Source organism: Herpailurus yagouaroundi, unplaced genomic scaffold (assembly GCF_014898765.1).
Source record: "Herpailurus yagouaroundi ecotype Mexico unplaced genomic scaffold, PumYag 29, whole genome shotgun sequence".
Classification (NCBI taxonomy): Eukaryota; Metazoa; Chordata; class Mammalia; order Carnivora; family Felidae; genus Herpailurus; species Herpailurus yagouaroundi.
The window spans coordinates 62,317,398-62,342,879 of NW_024412377.1; the positions used below are offsets into that span (position 1 = coordinate 62,317,398).

The 25,482-nt window shown below is 41.4% G+C and overlaps 2 protein-coding genes and 1 long non-coding RNA gene across 3 annotated transcripts in view; 1 reads left to right on the plus strand and 2 right to left on the minus strand.

The window, feature by feature from the left end:
* EFCAB9 (EF-hand calcium binding domain 9) overlaps positions 1-5,304 on the plus strand; it is a 6,596-nt gene extending 1,292 nt beyond the window's left edge. Inside the window, exons 2-4 of the mRNA XM_040445025.1 lie at positions 2,944-3,092; positions 4,038-4,214; positions 4,940-5,304. Of these exons, the coding sequence (XP_040300959.1) occupies positions 2,944-3,092; positions 4,038-4,214; positions 4,940-5,134 (521 nt within the window). The 3' untranslated portion in view covers positions 5,135-5,304. The remainder of the gene's footprint in view (positions 1-2,943; positions 3,093-4,037; positions 4,215-4,939) is intronic.
* LOC121011061 (uncharacterized) overlaps positions 1-9,420 on the minus strand; it is an 11,030-nt gene extending 1,610 nt beyond the window's left edge. Inside the window, exon 1 of the long non-coding RNA XR_005781475.1 lies at positions 9,243-9,420. This is a non-coding gene — a long non-coding RNA (uncharacterized LOC121011061). The remainder of the gene's footprint in view (positions 1-9,242) is intronic.
* Positions 9,421-12,127: 2,707 nt separating this feature from the next.
* UBTD2 (ubiquitin domain containing 2) overlaps positions 12,128-25,482 on the minus strand; it is a 63,121-nt gene continuing 49,766 nt past the window's right edge. The window contains exon 3 of the mRNA XM_040445012.1: positions 12,128-14,624. Coding sequence (XP_040300946.1) covers positions 14,227-14,624 — 398 coding nt within the window. The 3' untranslated portion in view covers positions 12,128-14,226. The remainder of the gene's footprint in view (positions 14,625-25,482) is intronic.

Below are 25,482 nucleotides of genomic sequence, written 5' to 3' on the forward strand. Positions count from 1 at the left end.
GGGGGGGGGGCGCCTGGGTGGCGCAGTCGGTTAAGCGTCCGACTTCAGCCAGGTCGCGATCTCGCGGTCCGTGAGTTCGAGTCCCGCGTCGGGCTCTGGGCTGATGGCTCAGAGCCTGGAGCCTGTTTCCGATTCTGTGTCTCCCTCTCTCTCTGCCCCTCCCCCGTTCATGCTCTGTCTCTCTCTGTCCCAAAAATAAAGTTAAAAAAAAGTTGAAAAAAAAATTAAAAAAAAAAATAAATAAAAAATGCTTAAAGGACACCTTCATTTTCTCATAATTTCATGTCTCAGTTTTTCTCTTTATATACAGATGTACACATAGTATGCCACCAAATCTCTGCACTAACCCCGACCTAGATAAAGCAAGTGTAGGCCACCTTGCTGTAAACAGAAAAGCTGGGACTGAAACCCAGGGCTTTCTGATCACAAAGCCTACGCTCATAATCTCACTGGAATATTTGCTGAGAAGTCTGATCTCCCTAGTAACTAAATCACTCCCTGATGATGCAGTGCCTGAGAGATAAAGTCACACTCCTGTCTTCTGGTCACCAAGGGATTGGATAGTGACCTGACAGAGTGAAGGCAACAGCCTTAAGTTTTGCCTTCCAGGGAGGCAGTGACATAAGGCTTTGGACACTTGAGTGGGCCAGAGCCAGATGCTTTTTTTTTTTTTTTTATGTTTTTCATTTTTGAGAGAGCACACGTGAGGGAGGGTCAGAGAGAGAGAGAGAGAAAGGAGACACAGAATCCAAAGCAGACTCCAGACTCCCAGCTGTCAGCACAGAGCCCAACGCGGGGCTTGAACTCGTGAACTATGAGATCATGACCTGAGCTGAAGTTGGACGCTTAACTGACCAAGCCACCCAGGTGCCCCGAGCCAACTGCTTTAAAAACAGTATTTGTTAAGTAGCTACTATATCCCACACTAAAACATTTCTCCAGGAGCAACTACACAAAAAACACTGTGTATATACATAATGTGCTATTCCCACGTGTTCGTACCTGGTGGGCTGTGGGGAAGGAACATCAAGAGACCATCAGATTCTTCTCAAATCATGACACTGTGGGGACACCTGGGTGGCTCAGTCAGTTAAGCGTCCAACTCTCCGTTTTGGTTCAGGTCATGATCTTGCGATTTGTGAGTTTGAGCCTCACACTGGACTCCATGCTGATGGTGCAGAGCCTGCCGGGAATTCTCTCTCTCTCCCTGTCCTGTGCACTCTCTCAAAATAAATAAACTATTAAAAAATTGTTTAAAAAATCATGACATTGTGATGACTGGTTCACTATGCTCTTCAGCTGGGACTCCAAATGACATACATGTTTTATGTATTTATTAGAGCCACATTTTATGCAAGAGATAGTTTCTGGAATCAGTGGGTAAAGGGATATCACATATTCACAAAGTTACACTTCAAAATCCCTGGTTACCATGGGTGATTTGCATACACAATCTGTAAGCCACATGCTGTTATATAAATGTATCACCATGTTGGTTTCTTCCATCTTGTACTCCCTGAGACAGATGATTAGTGAGTAGAATTTCTGGCAAAAACCTTCCTTGTTTTTTTTTTAAATTACAGTATTTTTTCTCTGTATATGATTGAATACATATGTATTAATTAATCTGCAACAGATATGGCATCACTATGGAAAGAGCAAGGCAGAGTCAGACAGACTCTGAATCCCAGCTCTGTCACTCCAAGTAGGGTCCACGGACCAGCAGCAGCCATATCACCTGGGAGCTTGCCAGAAATGTAGACTCAGGGGGCGCCTGGGTGGTTCAGTTGGTTAAATGTCTGGCCCTGATCTCGGCTCAGGTCATGATCTCACAGTTACGAGATCGAGCCTCACATCAGGCTCTGCACCAACAGCTCGGAGCCTGCTTGGATTCTCTCTCTCCCTCTCCCCCTCCCCCACTCGTGTGTACATGCTCTCTCTCTCTCAAAATAAACTTAAAAAAAAAAAGAAAGAAATGTAGACTCAGTCCAACACCAGATTTCTTGAATCAGAATCTGTATTTTTACAAGATTCTCAAGTGAACGGTATGCTCATTACAGTTACACAAGTACTGAAATAGACTAGTTACTATCTGAGGCTTATTTTAAACGAGTATCATACCACTTTCCCTGTAGGGTTGTCAGGCTTCAGTGAAATGTGGCATTTAAAGCACCTAGAACCTAACATGTTCAGTGATTGCTCTTTCCCCCATAGCCAAATCCATTTGCTTTATAGGAGCATGAGGAATACTGATACTTTTTTTTTTTTTTTGAGAGAGAGTGTATGCATGAGAGGGGGAGGTACAGAGGGGGAGAGAGAGAGAGAGAGGGAGAGAGAGAGAGAGAGAGAGAGAGAGAGAGAGAGAGAGAATCTTAAGCAGGCTCCACACTCAGTGTGGAGCCCCATGCAGGGCTCAATCCCACAACCCTGAGATCATGACCTGAGCTGAAATCAAAAGTCGGACACTTAACTGACTGGGCTATCCATGCTCCCCGGTACTTTTCTAAACATGATTTTTAAATTTCTCATTTTGATGACCTCAAGTGAAAGACCCTTGCAAAATGTCAGTTTCTCCAAGAAAGTGTCCTGGGCTCCCAGTGAGAATTAACCTCTTCCATGTAGGAAGAGCACTCCATGCCCTTTACTGGTTACGGACACACATCTGTCTGCTCAGTCGAGCGCAGGAGCCGGGGTGGAGAATCAAGCCCAATCTACTATCTCCTTCCCCACAAATCTGGGCACAGTGCTTTGTCACACAGCTCAAGGGCAATTACAACTGGAGGCGTTGTGGAAGGAACAGTGACAAAGCCAGAAACAGTGTTACCATGACTATTCCCAGGTGGGCAAGCTTCCAACAGCTGCTACCGTTTCTGTGGCTCCCGCTTGTTTAGCATTTGGAAGAGTTTCGGAACAATCCATCTCTGCATCTCCCCACCTTAACAGATGTGCTGTTTTACCACTTCCTTCATCATGTGACTAACTGGAAACGGAGGCAGATCATGATTGTGTTTAACATGCTGGACTGGAATGCTATGGGCGAGATTGGTTTTGACCAGTTCTACATGTTGGTCTGCATACTGCTGGCACAACAGGTGAGTAACAAGTCAGGATCTGGGGCAGAGGACGCAGAGCGTGGCTGCTGCCGCCATCTTGCTGAAGGCGAACTTGCAGTGAACTAAGACTGCATCAGACTTTGCCTTCCTTCCACTCGAAACAGGAAGAACAAAATATGGGGAAAACTAGCTTTGGTTCCTAAACTGTCCATTTATAACCTAGAAATTCCCAAGTTAGCCAGCCTCCCTCGCCTGCTGCCCCGCCCATCTTTAGCCCTCCTGCACCCTCTTCCGGAAGATAGATCTCACTCTATCACTTCCCTCCTTGGCATGTCCATCCTTGCCCTTCATAGAGAGTCACCAGTAATCCCAAGTGCCTCACTCTCTCAATGATCCCTTCTCTCAGAGAATTTTCTGAAGGGGACGAAAGATGGAAATGAGACACATTCTTCTTTGGGTTCCCACCTTACCTTATATATACTTTCTTGGTGTGTATTTATCTACTTCCCCCTTGGGAAGGAAACTTTTGTGTTCATCATCTTAACATCTTGTGATGTCTCACGGGCAGATTTTCACTCGAAATGCGTTCTAGTGACAAGGGTTCTGTCTAACAGAATTGATCACAGCAGGTGGCTTAAGTTCCCCTTGAATGCAGATGCTGAAGCAGGACTTGCCACATTGACCATAGAAAGCTTTCAACCCTGAGCTCCTAGGATTTTGCCTTTTGGTTTTTTGTGTTTTAAGTAGGTTCACACCCAGCACTGAGCCCAATGCGGGCTTGAACTCATGACCCTGAGATCAAGACCTGAGCTGAGATTCAGAGTCAGACGCTTAACTGACGGAGTCGCCCAGGCACCCCTCTGCCTTTTGCTTTCAGTTCTCTGGGAAATGGATAAGTGAATATACTACTCTTGATGCAGCCCAAGTTTTGAAAGTAGCACCAACAACACTGTTCATCTTATTAAGTATTTCTTCTCTCAATAGAATCACTTAGAAGAGCAGTTTATCTTCCGCCACTCCCGGCCTGTTTTTGAGCTGCTTGACCTGGAGGGGGAGCTGAGAATTGGTGCAGACAACTTCCACATGTACAACTTTCTCTTCAATATTAAAAAACAGGAACTCAAAGAGCTCTACCACGACTTTGACGTCACAGGTGACCGTGTAAGCGCAGATTCCCTAAGTGTGATTCCCTGGAAGCCTCTCTGTCCAAAGGCAGAGACAATGTCCTACTGCCTATGATAGACACAGTGGGGAGGAAGATGGGGAAATCCTGTTTGAGTGTATCATGGCACTGGGAGCAGGAAAAAAACCCCAGAGATTTATAGGCCCGTGAAGAGAGAGGACCGAATACGTGTTATAGCATATAGATGCAAAATTACAGAAGGTTAGAGACGAAAATTTTGTTTAGAAGTTCAGCGAAGTGACTAGATTAATATGGCAGGAGGTGACACTGGGGAAAGAGTGTATAGAGTTAACTAAGTAGAAAGGAAGAAAGTCTCTGGTGGTAACGCAGGAGCAAACTCCTAAGAGGACACAAGTATGGTAAAGACCCTGAATCCTGCCTATTTAAAGAGGGAGTCTATGGCAGGGAAGAGAGTGGTAGCTAAGGTTGAAAAAGATGGATGATACTATGTAGAACCTTGGATGCCAGCCCGAAGCGTCTGGACTGGACGCAGAAGTAAGAAAGTGACCCATGGCTCCTCTGGAGTCTACAATACACTCTCTGTTCCTGGCTCCTAGACGACAATCAGACTATAATTATGTCCTAATTATTGAGCCTCTTCAAGTTTCCAAGTTTTTAAATGAGAAATGATTACAATCCTGTAGTCATCTGAAACAAAGTATCAAATCCTTCCTGAAATAATTTTTCTTTCCCCCAACAAAAGCGTCTTAATTACAAGGAATTTAAGCTGTTTACTATCTTCACCATGGACAAATACCAGGAGAGGCAGAAAGCAGAGAAAGAGAATGAGAAAAAGAGAAAGAAAGAGAAAAAGGCTCTGCTCAAAAAGAAAACTCATCAGGTTAACGTGAGCTCCAAACAGTCTTCTTTTACAAATAGATCTGAAAGTAGAATGTAAGTAATTACAGCTGTTAACATGCCTAAAAATAAATTTAGAAGATCGAAGTGGGTATCTTTACATTGACTTCTACACATGAAAGGTTCAAATACGTGCTCTTCGATCAGCAAGTTAATCCTTTAATAACTTCTTGACCCCACAATAATGTAACGTGAAGTGCACATGTCTCAGTTCTGTTGCCGCTTTTCAGATCAACACTGCTCCTAATGTCCCTGTATATCCAAATACTTACAAACACTGGCTGGAGCTAAGCAGCTGAAAGACAATGATACTTTTCCAATGTTTGTTCACTAGTTGTCCAATACTCTCAGAATCCTTTCGATTCTCTCAATCCTTAAGCTAAAACCACCTGGATGCAAGACACTTCAAATTGGTGAAGTGCCTCTACCTGTAAGGGAAAGACATTTTTTCCTCTTAAAAACAACAACAACAACAAAAAAAGTTTATTTATTTTGAGAGTGAGTGAGCAGGGGAAGGGCAGAGAGAGAGGGAGGAAGAGAGAAAATCCCAAGTAGACTCTGCACTGTCAGCGCAGAGACCGACAGGGGGCTCAATCTCACGAACGCTGAGACGATCTGAGCTGAAATCACGAGTTGGACGCTTAACTGACTGAGCCACCCAGGGGCCCCAAGACTTTTAAGGATATAGGGGGCTTGTTCTTCCTAGGACCTAAATTACTAAGTTAGGTGCTTAAGCAACTGTACAAATCTACTACGGTAAAATAATTATTACATGTCCTTGTATAATTTTATTTTTTTGTATAAGTAATGCCTTGAATAATTTTTAAATGATTTTAGTATGGTACTTGTGAATTCGCCCACCTGAATGTACTGTGATATATATATATTTTTAATGTTTATTTACTTATTTTTGAGAGACAGACAGACAGACAGACAGACACACACACACACACACACACACAGAGAGAGAGAGAGAGAGAGAGAGAGAGAGAGAGAGAACAAGCAGGGGAGGGAACAGAAAGAGGGAAACAGAATCCCAAACAGGCTCCCAGCTGTCAGGACAGAGCCTGAAGTGGGGCTAAAACTCACAGAATTGTGAGACCATGACCTGAGCCAAAATCAAGAGTTGGACGCTTAACTGACTGAGCCCCAGGTGCCCCTGACTGCACTGTGATATTAATGGTGATAATTACCATTTAGTAAGTAGTTGCTATGGGTTAGGCAGGTGCTTTAGACGCATGAAGTTATTTATACTCATAACCCTGTGAATCAGGTGTTATCCAGAATTTACAGGTGAGGAAATTGAGGCCTAGAGAAATTAACAACCTTTCCCCAAAACACATAGTGTGCTAGTGGTAGGACCATGATTCAAATTGAAGGTCAGTTAGATGCCCGTGCTCAGAGCAAATGATCGGAGTAACTGACTTCAGTTCTAGCAGATTCTGTTTAAATTTCAAGCCAGGATTTCACTGGCTCTGAATCCCTTCTGCACAATGCTAATTACCACCTCTCCTTCTACTATAAACTTTAGAGGAGCAAGTTGGGCAATTAAAGAAATACAGCTCATTTACTATAAACCAGGAATTTCTTAAGGCTCGGTTATACATTATAACCAACCATAAGGCATCCAGACTTCATTACCTAATAACCATCAGAAATCACCTTCAATGTGCAACAGAAAAGAATACTGCTTCTCTAAGATTGTGGCTGGTAAGTCAAACTTGCACGAACACAAATCAAGTTCTTTACCATGAACACACTCTGTATTTAACATACAAAGTACCTCAGAACAATGCTTCTCTCTTCCTCTGATTTGGTGAAAAGTTTGCAGGTATTCCCCAAGGAGAATACCCTCTGGCAAACAGTTTAGACACTACTGCACAGACACAGAGTATTGAACTGAGACTGGTATTTAGCTGGAAAATGACAGCTGGAAATCCATCATCATTTCAAAGGGTGTTGCCAATAAGCTTATCTTGGGATAGGTTTCTGCCTCTTTTCTGGAAGCCTAGATAGCTTTTGCTACCAGACAGCCTTAAGATCTACAGAGTTCTGGGAGGAGAAACTATAATGAGGTCTTAGAAAGGTTCCTCTTTCCTATTTTCCAAGGGCAAAAGTCCTGAGATATATAAAAAGGAACCATGGCATATGTGATTTTTACAGACACAGTCTCTAAAACAATGAAGATACTATACCTTTAACTATTTCAGAATGGGGGTAGGAAGGGAGAAGGGAAAGTTGAAGATAAGTTCATTGGTTTGAATTTTAACTAAATTTTAAACTAAAATTTAAAATAACTTACTCATTTATTTCAGTTAATTTAAAATGAGTATCAAATGACTGAAGTTTCAGGAATGAGTTTTCCCTCCTCCCTGGATATCATTAGGTGACAATAAAAGGTACATGATCCAACTATCAGATGTTTTTAAATCCTTAAAAAAAAAATGTTTATTTCTTTCTTTTGAGAGAGAGAGAGAGTGAGAGCCCGAGCGGGGGAGAGAGAATCTCAAGCAGGCTCCACACCCCGTGCAGAGACCAACATGACTGTGAGATCATGACCTGAGCCGAAATCAAGAGTCCAACACTTAACCAATTGAGCCACCCAGGCGCCCCTAAGAAATCCTAAGAGCATTTTCATAAATTGGGCAGTTTAAGAATGGAATCAGGAAACTGAGCATTCAGCTCTGATGGGCCCCAACTGAAACTCTGTGTAAAAACTAAAATTCAATAGCAGGGGTAAAGTGACACTTTGGGGACTAGGGGTACAACAAAGAAAACAACCTGTCAACGTCTACTTTGGAACTTTTTTTCTCAATTACATTACAGGACTTCAAGTTTTTAAACTTTTTTTTTTTTTTTTAATGTTTATTATTTCTGAGAGAGAGCAAACACAAGTGGGGGAAGGGCAGAGAGAGAGGGAGACACAGAATCTGAAGCAGGCTTCAGCTGTCAGCACAGAGCCGGATGTGGGGCTTGAACAGCTGAACTGAAGCCGGTCACTAACAGACAGAGGCACCAAGGCACACCGGGACTTAAAGTGTTTAAAAATGTCTGTGTATGGGGCACCTGGGTGGCTACATCGGTTAAGCGTCTGCCTCCTGATTTCAGCTCAGGTCATGATCTCAGTTTGTGAGTTCGAGCCCCGCATCGGGGGTGGGGAGGCCTCTGCACTGACAGTTCGAAGCCTGCTTGGGATTCTCCTTCTCTCCCTCTCTCTCAAAATAAATAAATGTAAAAAAGTAAATAAAAAAATAATAACAGAATAAAAATGTGTATGTAGATGCTTCAATTAAGTTTATTTCCACAGTGAGTTAATCCACTGGGTCCGGTTGGACCAAGTACATTTACGTATTTTTTGGGTGGTGGTTAACACACTATATTCTATGTCATAGTTAGATTAGAATTCCTTGGTCAGCAAAACACGTGTTGTTCAGGGAGCCTAAGCAATGGGCAGAGCGGCCGCACTTGCAGTGCAGGAGAACGGCAGGCTGGGCTGGGGAGAGGACTACAGTGTCAGCCCCGGAACCCAGCACCACAGGACGGGTTCCTCCACAAACTGTATCAGCTATACAGAGGAAATCATCTTATGTTTAATTTTCATTTATTTTTGAGAAAAAGTGTGAGTGGGGAAGGGGCAGAGAGAAAGGGAAACAGAGAATCCAAAGTGGGCTCCACGCTGACAGGAGAAAGTCCGATGCCGGGCTCAAGCTCACGAACCGTGAGATCACCACCTGAGCCTAAGTCAGACGCTTAACCAACTGAGCCACCCAGGCGCCGCGAGAGGAAAGAATTTTAGAGGAAGCTAAGCAAAGTGAAATCATTTCTCTTCCACTAGTCCTTAGCCCTCTTGTGTTATCACTTGCCTCATGCCAAAGACAGAGACTAGAAAAGGCCAAATCAACTCTGCCGACACCTGCCAAAATGGGGCTACCTACGTGAACGCCCTTCACAGAGCCAGAGAACAGAAATCACAGGAGGCCAGTTACTGCAAGGGAGGTTATCAGCCACACTCTTCTTTCTTTTCTGTAAATAAAAATGTTAAATCATAACATTTGAAAGTTGGAGGCAGACACAGATATATTTGCTAATTATATAGTTCAATTAGACCATTAAAAAAGTATAGTCTTAAAAACCGTGGAAAGGGGCACCTGAGTGGCTCAATCAGTTAAGTGTCGGACTCTTGATTCCCGCTCAAGTCATGATTTCAGTCGTGTGGGGCTCTTGCATTGGGTATGGAGACTGCTTGAGATTCTCTCTCTCCCTCTGCCCCTGCCCAGCTTGTGCTCTCTGTAATTAATAAACAAACAAATAAGCAAGCAAATAAATAAATAAATAAATAGGTGCCTGGGTGGCCAGTTAAGCAACTGACTTTTTTTTTAACGTTTATTTATTTTTGAGAGAGAGAGGATGAGCAGGGGAGGGGCAGAGAGAGAAGGAGACAGAGGATCTGAAGTAGGCTCCTCACCAAGAGGGGAGAGCCCAATGTGGGGCTTGAACTCACACACCACAAGGTCATGACTTGAGTTTAAGTCAGATGCTTAAATGACCGAGCCACCCAGGCACCCCAAGCAACTGACTTTTGATATCAGCTCTGGTCATGATTTCATGGTTCGTGGGATCGAGCCTGGCATCAGGTTCTGCACTGTGTGTGGAGCTGGCTTAGGATTCTCCCTCCCTCTCTCTCTGCCCCCCGCCCCCCACTCAGGCACATACACACTCTAACAAACTTAAAAAGCCATAAAATAAGAGTGATTTTTCCCACATCAATGGGAAAAAGAACAATGAAAATTATTCAGTAAGTAGTATCAGGAAAAGTGGGATTAACTAGCTACCTACAAAAACAAAGAAATAAATCTGGGCAGCTACTATATTCCTTGCAACAAAATAATTCCAGATAATGAAACCATAAAACATATTAAAAACATGAGAAAAAAACTTTTATGATCCAGGTGAGTAAGACCTTCTGAAGTAAAGAAGAAAACCCAGAAGCCATAAAACACAAGACTGATAGATCCAACCAAGGAAAACTTCAAATTTGTGCATGGTAAATTACCCAAACCAAAAACAAATGGTAATACAGGATAGAAAATAACTAATTCCCTTAATATTTACAAATCGAGGATAAGGACCAAAATGCACCAGAAATATGAGCAAACAGACAATTTGCAGGGGGAAAAAAAAAAGGCCTAGAGTAAAATGCTAAACTTCAAAGAAAATATACAAAGTAGGACCACAGGACACAGATTTTCACTTAGATTGTCAAAGATCAAAATGTTGGTTAGGGTATATAGGAAAACAAAAGCAGTCATACTGCTCTAGTGTTAAACTGGTAAAATCTACTTGGAGGGCAATTGTGCTTCTACTCTCTAAATGTACAGACTCTTCGATCTAGCAATTCTCTCTTCAGGAGTGCATTCTATAGACATACATAGACACCAAGACATAACTATAGAGAAGGACATTTCACGGCAGCATGGTTTACAGCAGCAAGATTGCAAATAGCCAAACTGACCAAATTTAGTCTGAAATAACTGGTACCCCAGACAGTAGAATAAGAGGGATGATGCAGATCCAAGATTCATCATTTTAAAGAGTAATCAAGGTGCAGAATAGTATATGTATTTATGCATATTTACAGAAAAAACAGGGTAGGGTGGGTGAATGTATTCAAGGTACACCAGAACAGTGGTTCTAACGGTGTGAATCTCAACCAGCAACAATAGCACCTGGGAATGTTCAGAAAACCAAATTACTGTGGCCCCACTCAGAACTAATGTGGAACTCGCAAAAGTCCAGCAATGTGTGTTTTAATATGCCTTCTAGGTAATTCTAAAATTTTTTTTTAATGTTTTTATTTATTTTTGAGACAGAGAGAGACAGAGCATGAGCAGGGGAGGGGCAGAGAGAGAGGGAGACACAGAATCTGAAACAGGCTCCAGGCTCCGAGCTGTCAGCACAGAGCCTGACGCGGGGCTCAAACTCACGGACCGTAAGATCATGACCTGAGCCGAAGTCGGAAGCCCAACCGACCGAGCCACCTAGGCATCCCGCCTTCTAGGTAATTCTGATGCATGCTCAAGTTGAGGAACTGTTGTGATAGAGCATCTTTAAAGATACCCAGAAGAGTGGTAAGAGTTGTTAAATCTAGGGAATGGATAGATTACTTTGGTATGTTTGGATTTCCCCTCCATGTGTATTTATCACCTTTTTTGAATAAAAGATTAATTGGGGTGCCTGGTATTAGGGGCACCTGGGTGGCCCGGTTGGTTAAGCACAGGACTTTAGCTCAGGTCATGATCTTATGGTTCATGGGTTTGAGCCCCGTGTCGGGTTCTGTGCTGACAGCTCAGAGCCTGGAGCCTGCTTCAGATTCTGTGTCTCCCTCTCTCTCTCTCTGCTCCTCCCATGGTTGTGCTCTGTCTCTCTCAAAAATAAATAAACATTAAAAAATTAAAAAATAAAATAATTATCAAAACCTGCCACTTTGATGCAAACGGTAGGAAAGTTCAGTTTCTAGAAAACGGAATTATGAGTTCTGAATTATGACTCAAAAAAACAAAACCAAACAAAAAAACAAAACAAAAAAACAGCAGCAGCAACTGGGGCGCCTGGGTGGCTCAGTCAGTTGAGTATCTGACTCTTGATTTTGGCTCAGGTCACAATCCCAGGGTCATGGAAACGAGCCACGTGTCAGGCTCTGCTACTCTGCACTGAGCATGGAGGCTGCTTAAGATTCTCTCTCTTTGCCCTTCTCCCCTACTCACACTCTAGCTCTAAAAGAGAGGAAAAAAAAAAAGAAAAAAACACAACAGCCTACTTTAGACCAAGATTTCAACGTGAAAGATAAAGCATATCTATAAATGACCATGTATGGTTTGGCATAGCAGAGCCAAAGTCTGGTGATAATGAACTTGTTATTTATTGAGGTAAGGTTTTTCAAAAGAAGAAAAACCTTCTGAGAGGTTTCATTAGAATGAGGCAGATTACCCTTCTGTAGAGAATAACAAAAACCCAGAATAAAAGCCAAGACAAAGAGAAAAATTGAACTTTTTTTTTTTTTTTAAAAAAGCACAAAAACCCTACATACTAAAATTGTACACATCAAGTATTGGTCCAATCTTATATCAATCTATTTACATTAAACAGCACCATGGTTTTCTCATCCAGGTTAGTTAAACATGCCCAGAAAATTGTTATGCAAAGTATATTTTCCTTTAAAACAAAATAAATTCTTGAGAGCTCAAATTCTAAACAAACAAGAAAACTTCTTACCAACCATAGATTATTGATGATATCACCCAATGTAACTTAAGAAAAATAGGTTTGAACACTTTTCCAGTTGTCTGACTTTGAGAGATGTTGCTATTAGTCAATGTGGCACACAAATGACAACGAAACTCTTCGATGACAGGGCGTTACAGTCAAATACCCTCAAACCTCTACCTTCAAATATCAAAATACTCCTTCGGAATGAACGCTGCTATCGTCTCTTGAATTTAGATTCAATTATTAGCAATCCTAAATTAAATGTAGCCACAATCTTTAAGATGATTGCATAAAGAAAGGGAAGTAAAGCTCTCAGAAACAGAAGTTACAATTACAGATATTATATCTAATCAGGCTATAGGAAATTTAATGCCATTTTAAACTTTACATTTAATTAGCAGTTTCATTTTGCCATTAAAATTAATAATAATAGTGCTTCTCATCCAAATAGGTGTGGAGGTCTGATCATTTTCCAGGGAGAGCAGTATAAGCACCTTCCTGCCTCTACCTTGCCATCTCACCGAGGCTCGGGGCTACAGTGATTATGGGATAGCCCCCTTCTCATTTGTGGAACTTCGAAAAGGCTCCAAATTAAATATAACCCTTGGCAGCTTTATTCCAGTCATAGTATGAGAGAATCAGGTGCTCTCATCAGATTTTTTTGTCTTCTCATCTAATCTGCAGATGGTTCTTAACTGGACTCTTTGCTAGGAAAGATGAGAGAGGAAAATTGTCATCCACCACAAGTAGAGGTAACAGTGAACTGGAAAGCACTAACATATAAAGCAATATTTCATCATTTGGTCTCACTGCTGATGTTTAAGCGATGTCCGTAAACATACTAGTAAATTAGGAGTTGAAATTTTCTCTTAAAGACTGAAAATAGGCACAATTCTCCCAGGCACAGATACAATGGGTTTTCCTTACACCCTTCCTGCAGAGTGGGGGAGAAGAGAGAATTTACCTTATTATCTTATAGTGGGAACACTTGCCCTTGATTCCTTGCATTCCCTGGCCCAGTGCATTTGGGGGAACATGCTGAAAAGTCCCAAGCACAGTAGGTAGATGAATTGAAGGTATTACATTGTAGTGACCTTCTAAGCCTGGATATAAAAACAGCTTCATCATAGAGACATTTCAAAATATCTATGCAGCAAATGGACAAGTGACTTTTCAAGTGAGTATCAGCTGAAAATCAGAGATCTGACCGCACTGAATTATTGCCTAGTGTTCCAGAAGGGTGCCTGCCACCAATGTGTTGGAAGGCACCAAAATTTAGTGTGAATGTAAATAAGGAGCTCAAGATATGGGGATGGGGAAAGCAATACTAAAACACAATTTGCCAGTCTCTACTCCTTTATGGCTAAATACTATTGAGCAAAGAATCAAGACCAGAATAGAAGTGAACCTTGAATACTGCTCTTTTCAGTTTCCATTTTAAAAAGCTCAAGTTTTATAACTGTTATTGATGATTTCTTGAATCTATTTTTTTTTTTTGATTCTGTATTCACAAGGTGCTTGGTGCTGTTCTTCATGGACATAACATTCTATTTACAGTCCAAATTGTTTAAATACAGTCATTACATTGTTGTTGGCTATTTTAAAATAAATGGTTATCTATTTTTTAACTGCCTTACAAATTAGAAACTGTAATTACATGAGTCTCAAAGGCTGGCTCTTTGTGTTTTATTAATTATTTTTGTTGGTCTCCATCACAGATGGAATTTTTCACTGGTAATTCCTCAGAACTAAATCCATTCATACGGAATTCAGAGCAGTGAAAATAAATTTCACGCCATAGAGTAGGAAATGACAACAACAATAAAAAGGGGTGGGAGGGACCTGGGGACCAGCCAATAGGACCAATCAGTTCTCCACTGGTGTTGGGTTTTGCAAAGGCTGGCTCATTATAACCTGTACAACATAGTCCTTTGGGATCTTCAGCTCTTCCAACTTCATTTTGTCGGTGAGAGGTCTGCCAGAAAAGAACCATCGCTGACTACTCGGTTCCACTCCTTCTGCTGCATGTAGCCTCCTCTTCATGTGGTATACCGTGTCTGTGCTGCGGACCACAAGTTTGAGGTCTTTGCCTGTGGAAAGGCGCAAACGGAGCTGACATTCGTATCCAGAATTAGGTGGTGGCTCAGGAATATCCAGAGTCTCTATGTCGCTCTTTTCCTCGATCATGTTGATTGGTGGTGCCAAGCAATAGACTGGAAGCTGGTATCTGTTTCCCAGTTCATCATAGCACTCTGTAAGTGCACCTTCAAAAAGAGAAGATATGAGTAAGAGTTTCAGCTCAATGAATGCATTTTTATTTATACCCTACAAAATGCTCAAGCCTCTTGCTAGCTTGCCACTGTAGAGGAGAAAAAAATATATAAGGCCAATCACTGCCAGCTGCTCATCAAAGATCATCATGAAGGCCCATGGCCAATTATCTGGTCTTAACCTTACCTTAACCAGGACCCTAGCTCCTTACCCTCACGTTTTTCTAAGCCATTTCATACCTAATTCACACTTTCATTAAAAGAGGATAAAGGAAAAGAGGGGCACCTGGGTTGCTCAGTCGGTTAAGCATCCAACTCTTGATTTCAGCTCAGGTCATGATCTCACGATTTGTAAGATCGAGCCCTGCATCAAGCTCCTTGCTGACAGCATGGAACCTGCTTGGGGTTCTCCCTCTCCGTCTCTCTCTTTGCCCCTCCTCCACTGGTGCTTGCTTTCTCGCTCTCAAAATAAATAAACTTAAAAAAAAAAAAAAGGTAAAGGAAAAAAAAAGCACACAGAATCCAAACTTACTAATATTATTAGTGTTTGGACCAAGTTAAAGGGATATTCAAATTGTGCTGGGATATCTTTTAAAGAAATAAATCAGTGACCTTAACAACAACCAAAAAAGCAAAAAACAGATCTCTAAACCCAATTCACCCCAACACAGTGTTCCAGAGCAGTTCCCTCAGTGCCTCAACTTCCTAAATACTTAGCCAAAAGTCCTTCGTCAAAGACACCACAAACTGGAGATGATGAGCTTACCAGCTGCTCTGGCTCCTGGCTTATAGATGAACCTCATTTGCACAATCACCACAAAAATGACTGAGGGGTTTTATTTAACCCCAATTAGTTAATCTGTTACAGAGAAGTTATGGGTTGAAAAGGAAGAACAAAAGGGGTAAGAAGTTTATAACCAGATAGCTCAGGGGAGAGAAAAAAATCATTTATGGTTTAGAAGGAGGTATTAATGGCTGATTTCTTTATAAAGCATAAATTGCATTATAATTACCAGGACTTCCCCTGGGAAGCTTGAAAGAATACATAATGAATGTTTTCTTACAAGGTTATTCATATCACGTCCTTTGTTCAAACTGGAACATTAATGTCAGCTGATTATCAATTTGGATAAAAAATAAAAACATCTACCATATTCAAAACACACAGGCTAATGAGAATGGGGTTGGGACACTGAGAAATACTTATTAATGAACAAATAAGTCAATGAACTGAACTTTGTAGCCACTATCAATAGGCTGAAAATATAAGGCATCCAAAATGAGACTGGAACAGTCACCAGCCCACCATGGCTTCTGTCTTCTAAATTACATGAAAACGGGCTGGGGTGAGAATTCAGTCACCAAGCATAACACACGTGAATCTCCCCTTTCCTCTGTGTTTAAATTTTTTTTAATGTTTATTTATTTTTGACAGAGAGAGAGAGAGAGAGAGAGACAGAGCATGAGCGGGGGAGGGGCAGAGAGAGAGGGAGACACAGAATCCGAAGCAGACTCCAGGATCTGAGCTGTCAGCACAGAGCCCGACGCGGGGCTCGAACTCACCAACCGCGAGATCATGATCTGAGACGAAGTCGGATGCTCAAGTGACTGAGCCACCCAAGTGCCCCTGTGTTTAAAGATATCATTCAGCCTCTGTGTTGTTCACTAATTAATGCGAATGCTAGGACATTGCAGAAATGGATACACTTCAAGCACAGTTGCAGTACCAACGCTATTTATAAATAATGGTAGAGTCAGTTGTGCAAACTTCACTATTTATATAGCCTAGTCCTGAGGCAAAGAAATCTACTAGTGTCTTCCAGCTGGGCTGGCCACCAGGAGAACTAGGAGAGAGAACATGGAGAGTTCACTAAAGACCCATCACCTCTATTAAGGAAACACCTCAGATATATATCCCACTGATATTGCTGGGGGGGAGGGGGGGAGGTCAGTATGGTCAGCCTAAGTACCAGAGCATATCTACATAATTGTTCTGCTAGAAAAACATTCTTTTAGAGGAGCACCATTCCAAATCATTACCTTCGAAATCTAGAGACCAAGATGAAACTCCCAGCCTTGCTATTAACTAGCTGTGCAACCTTAAGCAATATTCTTTAACCTGAAATACGCTTCTCACTCAGCAAAATGAGGCAGGAGAAAATCTCTAAAGTGGTTTCCAGGTTTGCATGTGCTGCTTTGTCGTCAGTGCCATGACAGATATAAAATAGCAGGTCTGCAAACAAAAGCAGTCAAATGGCAAGCAGAACCATGTCCAGACTGAAAGATAGCTCTTTAGAAAAGGACTAGAGATGTCATAGCAGCTTTTGTACATTGCTACAACAGGAGTGCATGCCAATCTCAAAACAAACATACAATCAAATAGGTACTTTGGCTCTTTTTACATCTGAATGCCCCTATGCCATAGATAGCAGACTTCTCTCTCTCTTTTTTTAAACGTTTATTTATTTTTGATAGAGAGAGAGAGAGAGAGAGAGAGAGAGACAGACAGAGCATGAGTGGGGGAGGGGCAGAGAGAGAGGGAGACAGAATCCGAAGCAGGTTCCAGGCTCCGAGCTGTCAGTACAGAGTCCGATGTGGGGCTTGAACTCACTCACGGACAGCGAGATCATGACCTGAGCTGAAGTCGGATGCTCAACCAACTGGGCCACCCAGGCGCCCCTTCTCTCTTTTTCTTAAAACTAATTTCAGGGGCACTTGGGTGGCACAGTCAGTTGAGCGTCCGCCTCTTGGTCTCAGCTCAGGTCGTGATCTCATGGTTTGTGGGTTCAAGTCCCAAATTGCGCTCTGCACTGATGGCATGGAGCCTGCTTGGGATTCTGTCTCTCCTTCTCTCTGCCCCTTCTCTGCTTGTGTCAGTTTGGTCAAAGTAAATAAATAAACTTAAAAAAACAAAATTAAAAAACAAAATGCTAATTTCAGGCATCTTCTGCCAATTCATTCACTCATTTCTCTCCTTCCCCCACCTTTTTAAGATAATATCATAAAGGAAGAGATTTTATTTATTCATTTATTTTTAAAGTATACTCTACCCCCAATGTGGGGCTCAGATTCACAGTCCTAAGATCAAGAGTTGCATGCTTTATTGACTGAGCCAGCCGGGTGCCCCTGGAATGCAGTCTTCCCTTCCGCCCTTCAGCCCAACAAGTCAGAAATTCAGTTTTCAGACTTAAATCGGTGAGAATAAAAATTCCATGGAAGTGATGCCAGTAGATGGCATATCTTCTTATTCTAGCTCAGGCAGCACTCATGTCTATGATGCTGGAAATAAGCTATCCAGACTTCGTATTGCTTAGCTTCCATATTTTAATATTTTGGGAAAGGTAACTTGCATTTCGTTAACATGAAGTTTTCTGATTTACTCTTCCTCACTTTTGTCAAATTATAATCTGAGTTACAAACATGCTCTAAATAACTAAATAGGGGAAGTCAGATATGATTTTGTTACACTTTAAGCTATAGTTTTATTGGTTATTTTCTCCCCAAATATCTGGGATCATAAGTTATCATTAAAAACAATCATTGCTGACAATATATATAGCCCACAGCTGAATATTACCCCAGAATTACCTGCTCAGAGCAGAATGCCTTCTCTGTAGGCCCAGAGTTTTGAACAATACACTCCCAATCCTCCATTGTTTATTAGCCCTAAATCTCTAAAGACACAATGCTCTAATAGTGATCTCTAACACACCTTTGTAGGACTTTACAAGGACTACTAGAAAAGAATCTTCACAGTCCACAGAGTTGTTGCAGGTACATTTACTAAACACGTGGAAGAGTGTAAGACCCTAGGGAGAAAAGGTTACAAGAGAGCCGACACTGTCCTAGATCCCCAGAAACTTCTAATTGAGGTAAGCAGATACAGCAAACCCACCAGAGATTTTAAGTATAAATTGACACATTGAAAATCAAACAAAAGCTGAGACATCACACAACAGAAGAGTGACTAAAGTTAACAAAGGAGGAGAAATTCTGAAGAAAGAGTGTGTTCCGGGCAGGACACGGAAAGGGCATCTCAAGAAATAGGAACGATAAGAAAACAAGAATTAGTACAAGGTAAGCAGGAAATAGCAAGTGATTTTGCTAAGGTAGAACAGAGAATCGATGATGTGAAATGACTAGATAGACAGAAACAGTGGCAACCTGATAGAAAGATTTGGGACTTTAGACTTCGTAATGTAGGAAGTAACCGGAGGTGGCTGATACAGTACATGAGTTATTCATCCAGCAGATACTGAGTGGCTGTTACATGCCAAGCAATGTTCCAGGTGCTAGGGTTAGGCTAGTGAACAACAAAAGGCTGAAGGCCATTTTATCATTTGTATAAAGAGACAATGCCTGGTATCAGGGGGACCTGCTGAAATGACTGCCTGACTACAGCAATGGAAAGAATTGGATCTGAGAGAATATGGTCACTGGCCAGACCTATCGAGTGGTTATGGATGATGGAAAAGAAAAAGGAAAGAATCACCTAAATAGGAAATGAGAGTGACAGAGAATTTAGGGTTACAAGATTTTTTGCTTAGTTTCTTAACTGCTTCAGGTTCAGCAAGATACTTCAACTGAATTATGTGCAGGTAACTGAAAAGGCATACTGGGAAAAGGGTTAAGAGCAGCTTGTAGAGTAATAATCTCAGATGTACAGGTTTGAACATAAAAGCAGACATTCGCTCTAGCTCTAAGCACTTCTCACACATTAACATTTAATCCTCACAATAGCCCTCTATGGCCAGTCTATTCCACTCATTCTACAAATGAGAAAATTGAAGCAGAGAGAAAGAACTTGTCCAGGGTCAGACACAATAAGTGATAGACTGAAATAATCTCATTCCTGAAGAAGTAAATGTGTAACATAGGGGTAAAACTCCAGGGCTGGGTTCCCAAGTGATATGGCTAATGGAAAGAAAGAAATGGACATGGGGGGGGGGGGAGGAGGGAAGGCAGAGGAAAATTAAAAAATTTTTTTAATGTTTATTTATTTTTGAGAGAGAGTGAGAGAGGGAGACAGAGTGTGAATAGGAGAGGGGCAGAAAGAGAAGGAGACACAGAATTCGAAGTAGGCTCCAGGCTCTGAGCTGTTAGCACAGAGTCCGAACACAGGGCTCGAACTCATAGACCGCGAGATCATGACCTGAGCTGAAGTCAAACGCTCAACCGACTGAGCCACTCAGGTGCCCCATGAAGAGGAAACTTTTAGAGGGATGAAAAGTCAAACATGAATCACAAGGAGCAAGAAGCCAAGAGTCCAAATGCAGCCCACCAACACAACTGCCAATGATATGAACAATATAAGATCCAAGAAGGAACTGGAAGATGAGGCAAAAGAAAACGGTGACTAAATTTCAGTGCTGTGAGGCCACCAAATGTAGTGACAAAATGGACCTATTACTGTCACTGTCTCACCTACCATATGTGAGGAATGTATGAACAACAGGGCAAAGTTGTAAGATGGAGAGTGTTCCTAAAAGAAAGCCTGTACGTTTAAACACAAGAAGGAAATAACCACTTTGAATGTCAATAATGTAGGCATTTTTCTACCTTTCTAAAATCACTTTTAGCTATGTTTGCATTTGCAATTTCTAGGTTTTTACTCACTGCCCACTGGACCCTGAGGGTATGGTTCATTTAGCAAATTCACTAGTTCTAAAGAAGTTCTGGTCAGGCTTGCTTACACTGCTCACCAAGCAGTCTCAGTGCAAGGATGCTCCTGTCTTTTTTCCCTTCTCCTCACAAACCTATCACAGGCTTCAAGTCCTAGGAGGGACAGATGGCCACCAGGATAGACAACTGCCAGGGTATCACCTCCCCAGGTCAGGAAGCCCTGAAATCTCCCCATGATAGAAAGAAAGCTGCCAAGGCTCCACCTTGTGTCCTAATTTCATACATATTTTCTCAAGTTTTTATTTACCTTCTGTCTAGATGACTTGTGCAGATATTCTCTTTTCCTCGGTCAACTGTTTTCTATGGTTATTTTATGAAGTATTTTAAAATACTTCACAAGAAAATTAAAAAGATAAAACTAGATTATATGCCAAATAATAAGAATAGCTTTACTAAATGCCAGAACTCTTTCTCAAGCAATGTTTCAGGTTAAAAAAAAAAGAGGCCTTTTTCAGCCTTTCATTCAAAGGCCTCACTGCTTATCCCTCTATGCTCACTCCTGTAAGACTGCATGCAGTCAGTCTTAATGTTTTTACTACCTGGGACTCACATAGCAACATCAACAAATTTTTGTTTTTTTGATTTTTTTAATGTTTGAGAGACAGAGAGAGTGAGAGAGAGAGCGTGCGTGCAGGGAAGAACCAGACAGAGAGGGGGATGGAGGATCCAAAGCAGGCTGAGCTGTCACCATAGAGCCCGATGCAGGGCTTGAACTTACAAACTGTGAGATCATGACCTAAGCTGAAGTCAGACACACTTAACTGACTGAGCCACCCAGGTGCCCCTACATGAACAAATTTGTAAAAGTTAAAAATAAATTTTTACATTAGGCAACTTCTGGAGATACGAAAGGTTATCTTGTGATGATGGTTTCATGGTGTATACATGCCAAAGCTGATCAAGTTGTACACCTGGGGCGCCTGGGTGGCTTAGTTGGTTAAGCATCCGACTTCGGCTCAGGTCATGATCTTACAGTCTGTGAGTTCGAGCTCTGCATCGGGCTCTGTGCTGACAGCTCAGAGCCTGGAGTCTGCTTTGGATTCTGTGTTTCCCTCTCTCTCTGTTCCTCCCCCGCTCATGCTCTGTCTCTCAAAAATAAACATTAAAAAAAATTTTAAAATATGTGCTGTTAGTATACTTCAATATACCTCAATACAGTTGAAATTTTAATATTCAAAATACACTGACAATCTGATACAGAAAACTGTCCTCCCAAAATTAACTAAGCGGGCAATGTCCTGGAACTACAAGGCTTTTGTCACATTGGGGGTCTCTTCCAAAGCTTGTAGAAATACTGTCTTTATTCTGAACTTCTCTTTTCTTTCTTTCTTTCTTTCTTTCTTTCTTTCTTTCTTTCTTTCTTTCTTTCTCTTTCTTTCTTTCTTTCTTTCTTTTTCTTTCTTTCTTTTTCTTTTCCTTTCCTTTCCTTTTCTTTCCCTTCCTTCCTTCCTTCCCTTCCCTTCCCTTTTTTTCCCTGATTTCTCTTTTCTAACTGACCCAAAAGGCACAAACTCTTTTTCAACAAATGTGACTTCTTATGGCAAAGGAAGGCCTAATGAAGTTGGATAGACGCACGGAAATAACAGAAAGACTGTACAGGAACAAAACAGTAGGTTCATCCTATGATTTAGGAAGCCTACTGTCAAGTCTAATGGAGGACCAGAAGACTGGAGGAGAAGTAGTGAATCTGATACAAGGAGTAGCAGCTTTGGAGTTGATCATACTCAAATTTTAATTTAGACACTAACTTTGGATATATTCAATCTGTTTCCCCAAGGACTGTAGTATCTATCTCAGAACTGTCATAAGGATTAAATAATAAAACTCATGCAAAATTGCCTAATACATATAATAAACCCATTGAAAACAATGTTGGTTCCATTCTCACACAAGTTTTAAATCTCAGAACCAGATTTACAGGGGAGAGCTCACTCACAGCAGCATCACAAAGCATCAAACCTTCACAGAGTTCGAGTCCAATGCGTTATGCCTCATGGGGTCCTCTACAAACCTGAATCGCAATGTCAAAAGGACCATCAAAATTACCCTTCATTCAAATATGAGTGGTCTTTTAGGACTAACTAATGTCAAGCTCTCATGCAAACAACACTTTCCTGGGAATTATATTAAGCTTATATCTGGCAGTCAAACACTAGGAGATGCTACCAAGTTAGCTATTAAGATGGTAGCATTCAGAAGCACCAAGTCTAATATGGAAGCTGCTTGGGATTCTGTCTCTCCCTCTCTCTCTGTCTTCTAGCAAGCATGTGAAAGGTGGCTTAGCTTGTGTACATTGCTCAAGCCATCTGATAGCTAAACCATGATTAAGAGCTTGTGCAACATTTTGTCACATATTTAAGGGGACAATGATCTTCAGAGAAGGCTACTGACACAGGGACAATCTTTTACCTCCACTATTTCAAGGCCTTTGTCACTCTAATTGAAAAAAAAGGGGGGGGTGACAGAAACAGAAGAATGGTTAAGTTTACATTTTATTTTTTAAATTTATTTTTATTTATCTTGAGAGAGACAGAGAGCAAGCAGGGGAGGGGCAGAGAGAGAGGGAGAGACAGAATCCCAAGCAGTCTCCGAGCCACAAACCGTGAGATCATGACCTGAGCTGAAATCAAGTCAGATGCTTAACCAACTGAGCCACCCATAACGCCCCGGGTAAGTTTACATTTTATAACTCCAAATCATTTTTGTTTCTTCGAGGATAGAGTGGAAATCATTAATTAATATATTAATATACTATTAACTTATGGTTAGTCATTCAACAGATCCTATATTAATTTCCTGTTTCATTTCTAAACACAATAGTCTGGAGAAAATCCTCTGTCTCCATGTATGTGTAATGTTTTCATGCTTTCATTCTTAAGCTTTATGTTGATGACAAATTTATCAATTAAGCTTATTAAAAGACAAATTCTGGGACACGTGGGTGGCTCAGTTGGTTAAGCATCTGACTTTGGCTCAGGTCATGATCTCACTGTTTGTGAGTTCGAGCCCCACATCAGGCTCTCTGCTGTCAGCACAGAGCCTGCTTCAAGCTCCTCTGTCCCCCTCTCTTTCTGTCCCTCCCCTGCTTGCAGTGTCTCTCTCTCAAAATAAACATTAAAAAAAAAAAAAGGCAGAGGGAGAGAGTGAGCGAATCTCAAGCAGGCTCCATGCTCATCGTGGAGCCCAGCACAGCGCTCAACCCCATGACCTGAGCTGTAATCAAGAGTCAGACACAATCAACTGAGCCACCTAGGCACCTCTATAGGGACCTTTAAATAACCCAGAATTCATGCACTGCTTCTTTTTTTATTTAAGTTTATTTATTTTGAGAGAGAGAGAGAAAAACGCGAGCAGGGGAGGGGCAGGAAGAGAGGAGAGAACAAGAATGCCAAGTAGGCTCCACACTGCTATCGCAGAGCCTGATGTGGAGCTCAAACTCACATACTATGAGATCATGACCTCAGCTGAAGTCAACTGACTTCAGCTTAAACCAACTGACCCACTCTGGTGCCCCATGATCTGCTTCTTAATGGGACTCTCATTTAAGGGAAACAGAAACAAGGCCTACACACATGCATCCTGCCTACCCATGTCTTGAGAATCCACTTGTTTCTCTTTAGTGTTAATAGAAGTATACCGTTTGGGGCACCTGGGTGGCGCAGTCGGTTAAGCGCCCGACTTCAGCCAGGTCACGATCTCGCGGTCCATGAGTTCGAGCCCCGCGTCGGGCTCTGGGCTGATGGCTCAGAGCCTGGAACTTGTTTCCGATTCTGTGTCTCCCTCTCTCTCTGCCCCTCCCCCGTTCATGCTCTGTCTCTCTCTGTCCCAAAAATAAATAAATGTTGGAAAAAAAAAAAAGTATACCGTTTGGGGGCGGGGGGTTGTTTTTGTTTTCTTCTAAAGATTTTAAGTGATCTCTACACCCAACATGGGGCTTGAATCCACAATCCCAAGATCAAGAGTCACAGGCTCCACTGACTGAGTCAGTCAGGTGCCCTGGTTTCAAAGTATTCTATATAGTGTGGGAGAGATTAAAAATGGAATTAACATTGAAGATTACTTGTGTGGTCACAACAAAAAACAGAGATGAAATGACTTGATGGTGTTATTCAATTGCTTTGTTACTGTTAAATCCAGGACTTGAGTTCAAATCCCAATTTCAATTCCATGACTTCTAACTTGGAAAAAGGACACAACCTCTCTGTGTTTCATTTTCCTCATCTTTTAAAACGGGGGTTGTTGTACGTGATTATTATAGGCATGAGGATTATACAACATCAGTTCAAACCATCACAAGTTATTAGTATTTTATTACTCTTGATTCTCAGTCCAGGTGTTCTTTTCATCATGTGGGCTCCCTCTACATAGAAATGCTCTATTTAAGCTACTTATAAGTGCCTTGATGTTTAAAAACTTACATTGCATTATACATAGTTTGATCTATTCACATTTGATATATTTTGAGATAAGACCAGGAAAAAGGAAAAAAAAATTTCTGGGCAAACTGTATTTTGAAGGTGATTTTAAAAAGTTTTTAAAGAATTACCCTTTTATACCTCCCATATCCCTAAGCATGAAAAAGGACAAAAGAAATGGACCTTGAAAAGCATAACTGAACACCTGCCAATGTTTAGTCACAAGAATAATAAAGTTGGAGTTAAGTCTATAAGTAAGAGAAAAGTGCATGTTTGAATAACAGTGAGCAGCTACTCCTTTTATACAAGAAAGGTTAAGAGGGGAGCTTTTACATTTGAATTGGAAGGAAGATGGAAACCATACTAACTGTAGATGCTAAAGAAATAACCCTTTCTAAAAAATTAGAAGGTAGGAAGAGGGAGTAGCCAATTTTAAAAATCGTTTTAATCTTCTATATAATAATTCTAAAAAGCATTAAATGCTCATCTTTATAAAACAGATACTGTTTCTGAAACAAACTATGAGACAGATTCTGTGAAAAATAAGAAGTAAAAACCACCTCTTAAAAAATATGTTATTTTTTGGGTGCCTGGGTGGCTCAGTTAAGCAAGTGACTCCTGATTTCAGCTCAGGTGATGATCTCATGGTTCATGGGTTCAAGCCCTACTTTGGTCTCTGAGCTGACAGCACAAGCCTGCTTAGGATTCATTCTCATTCTCATTCTCTCTCTCTCTCTCTCTCCTCCTCTTCCTCC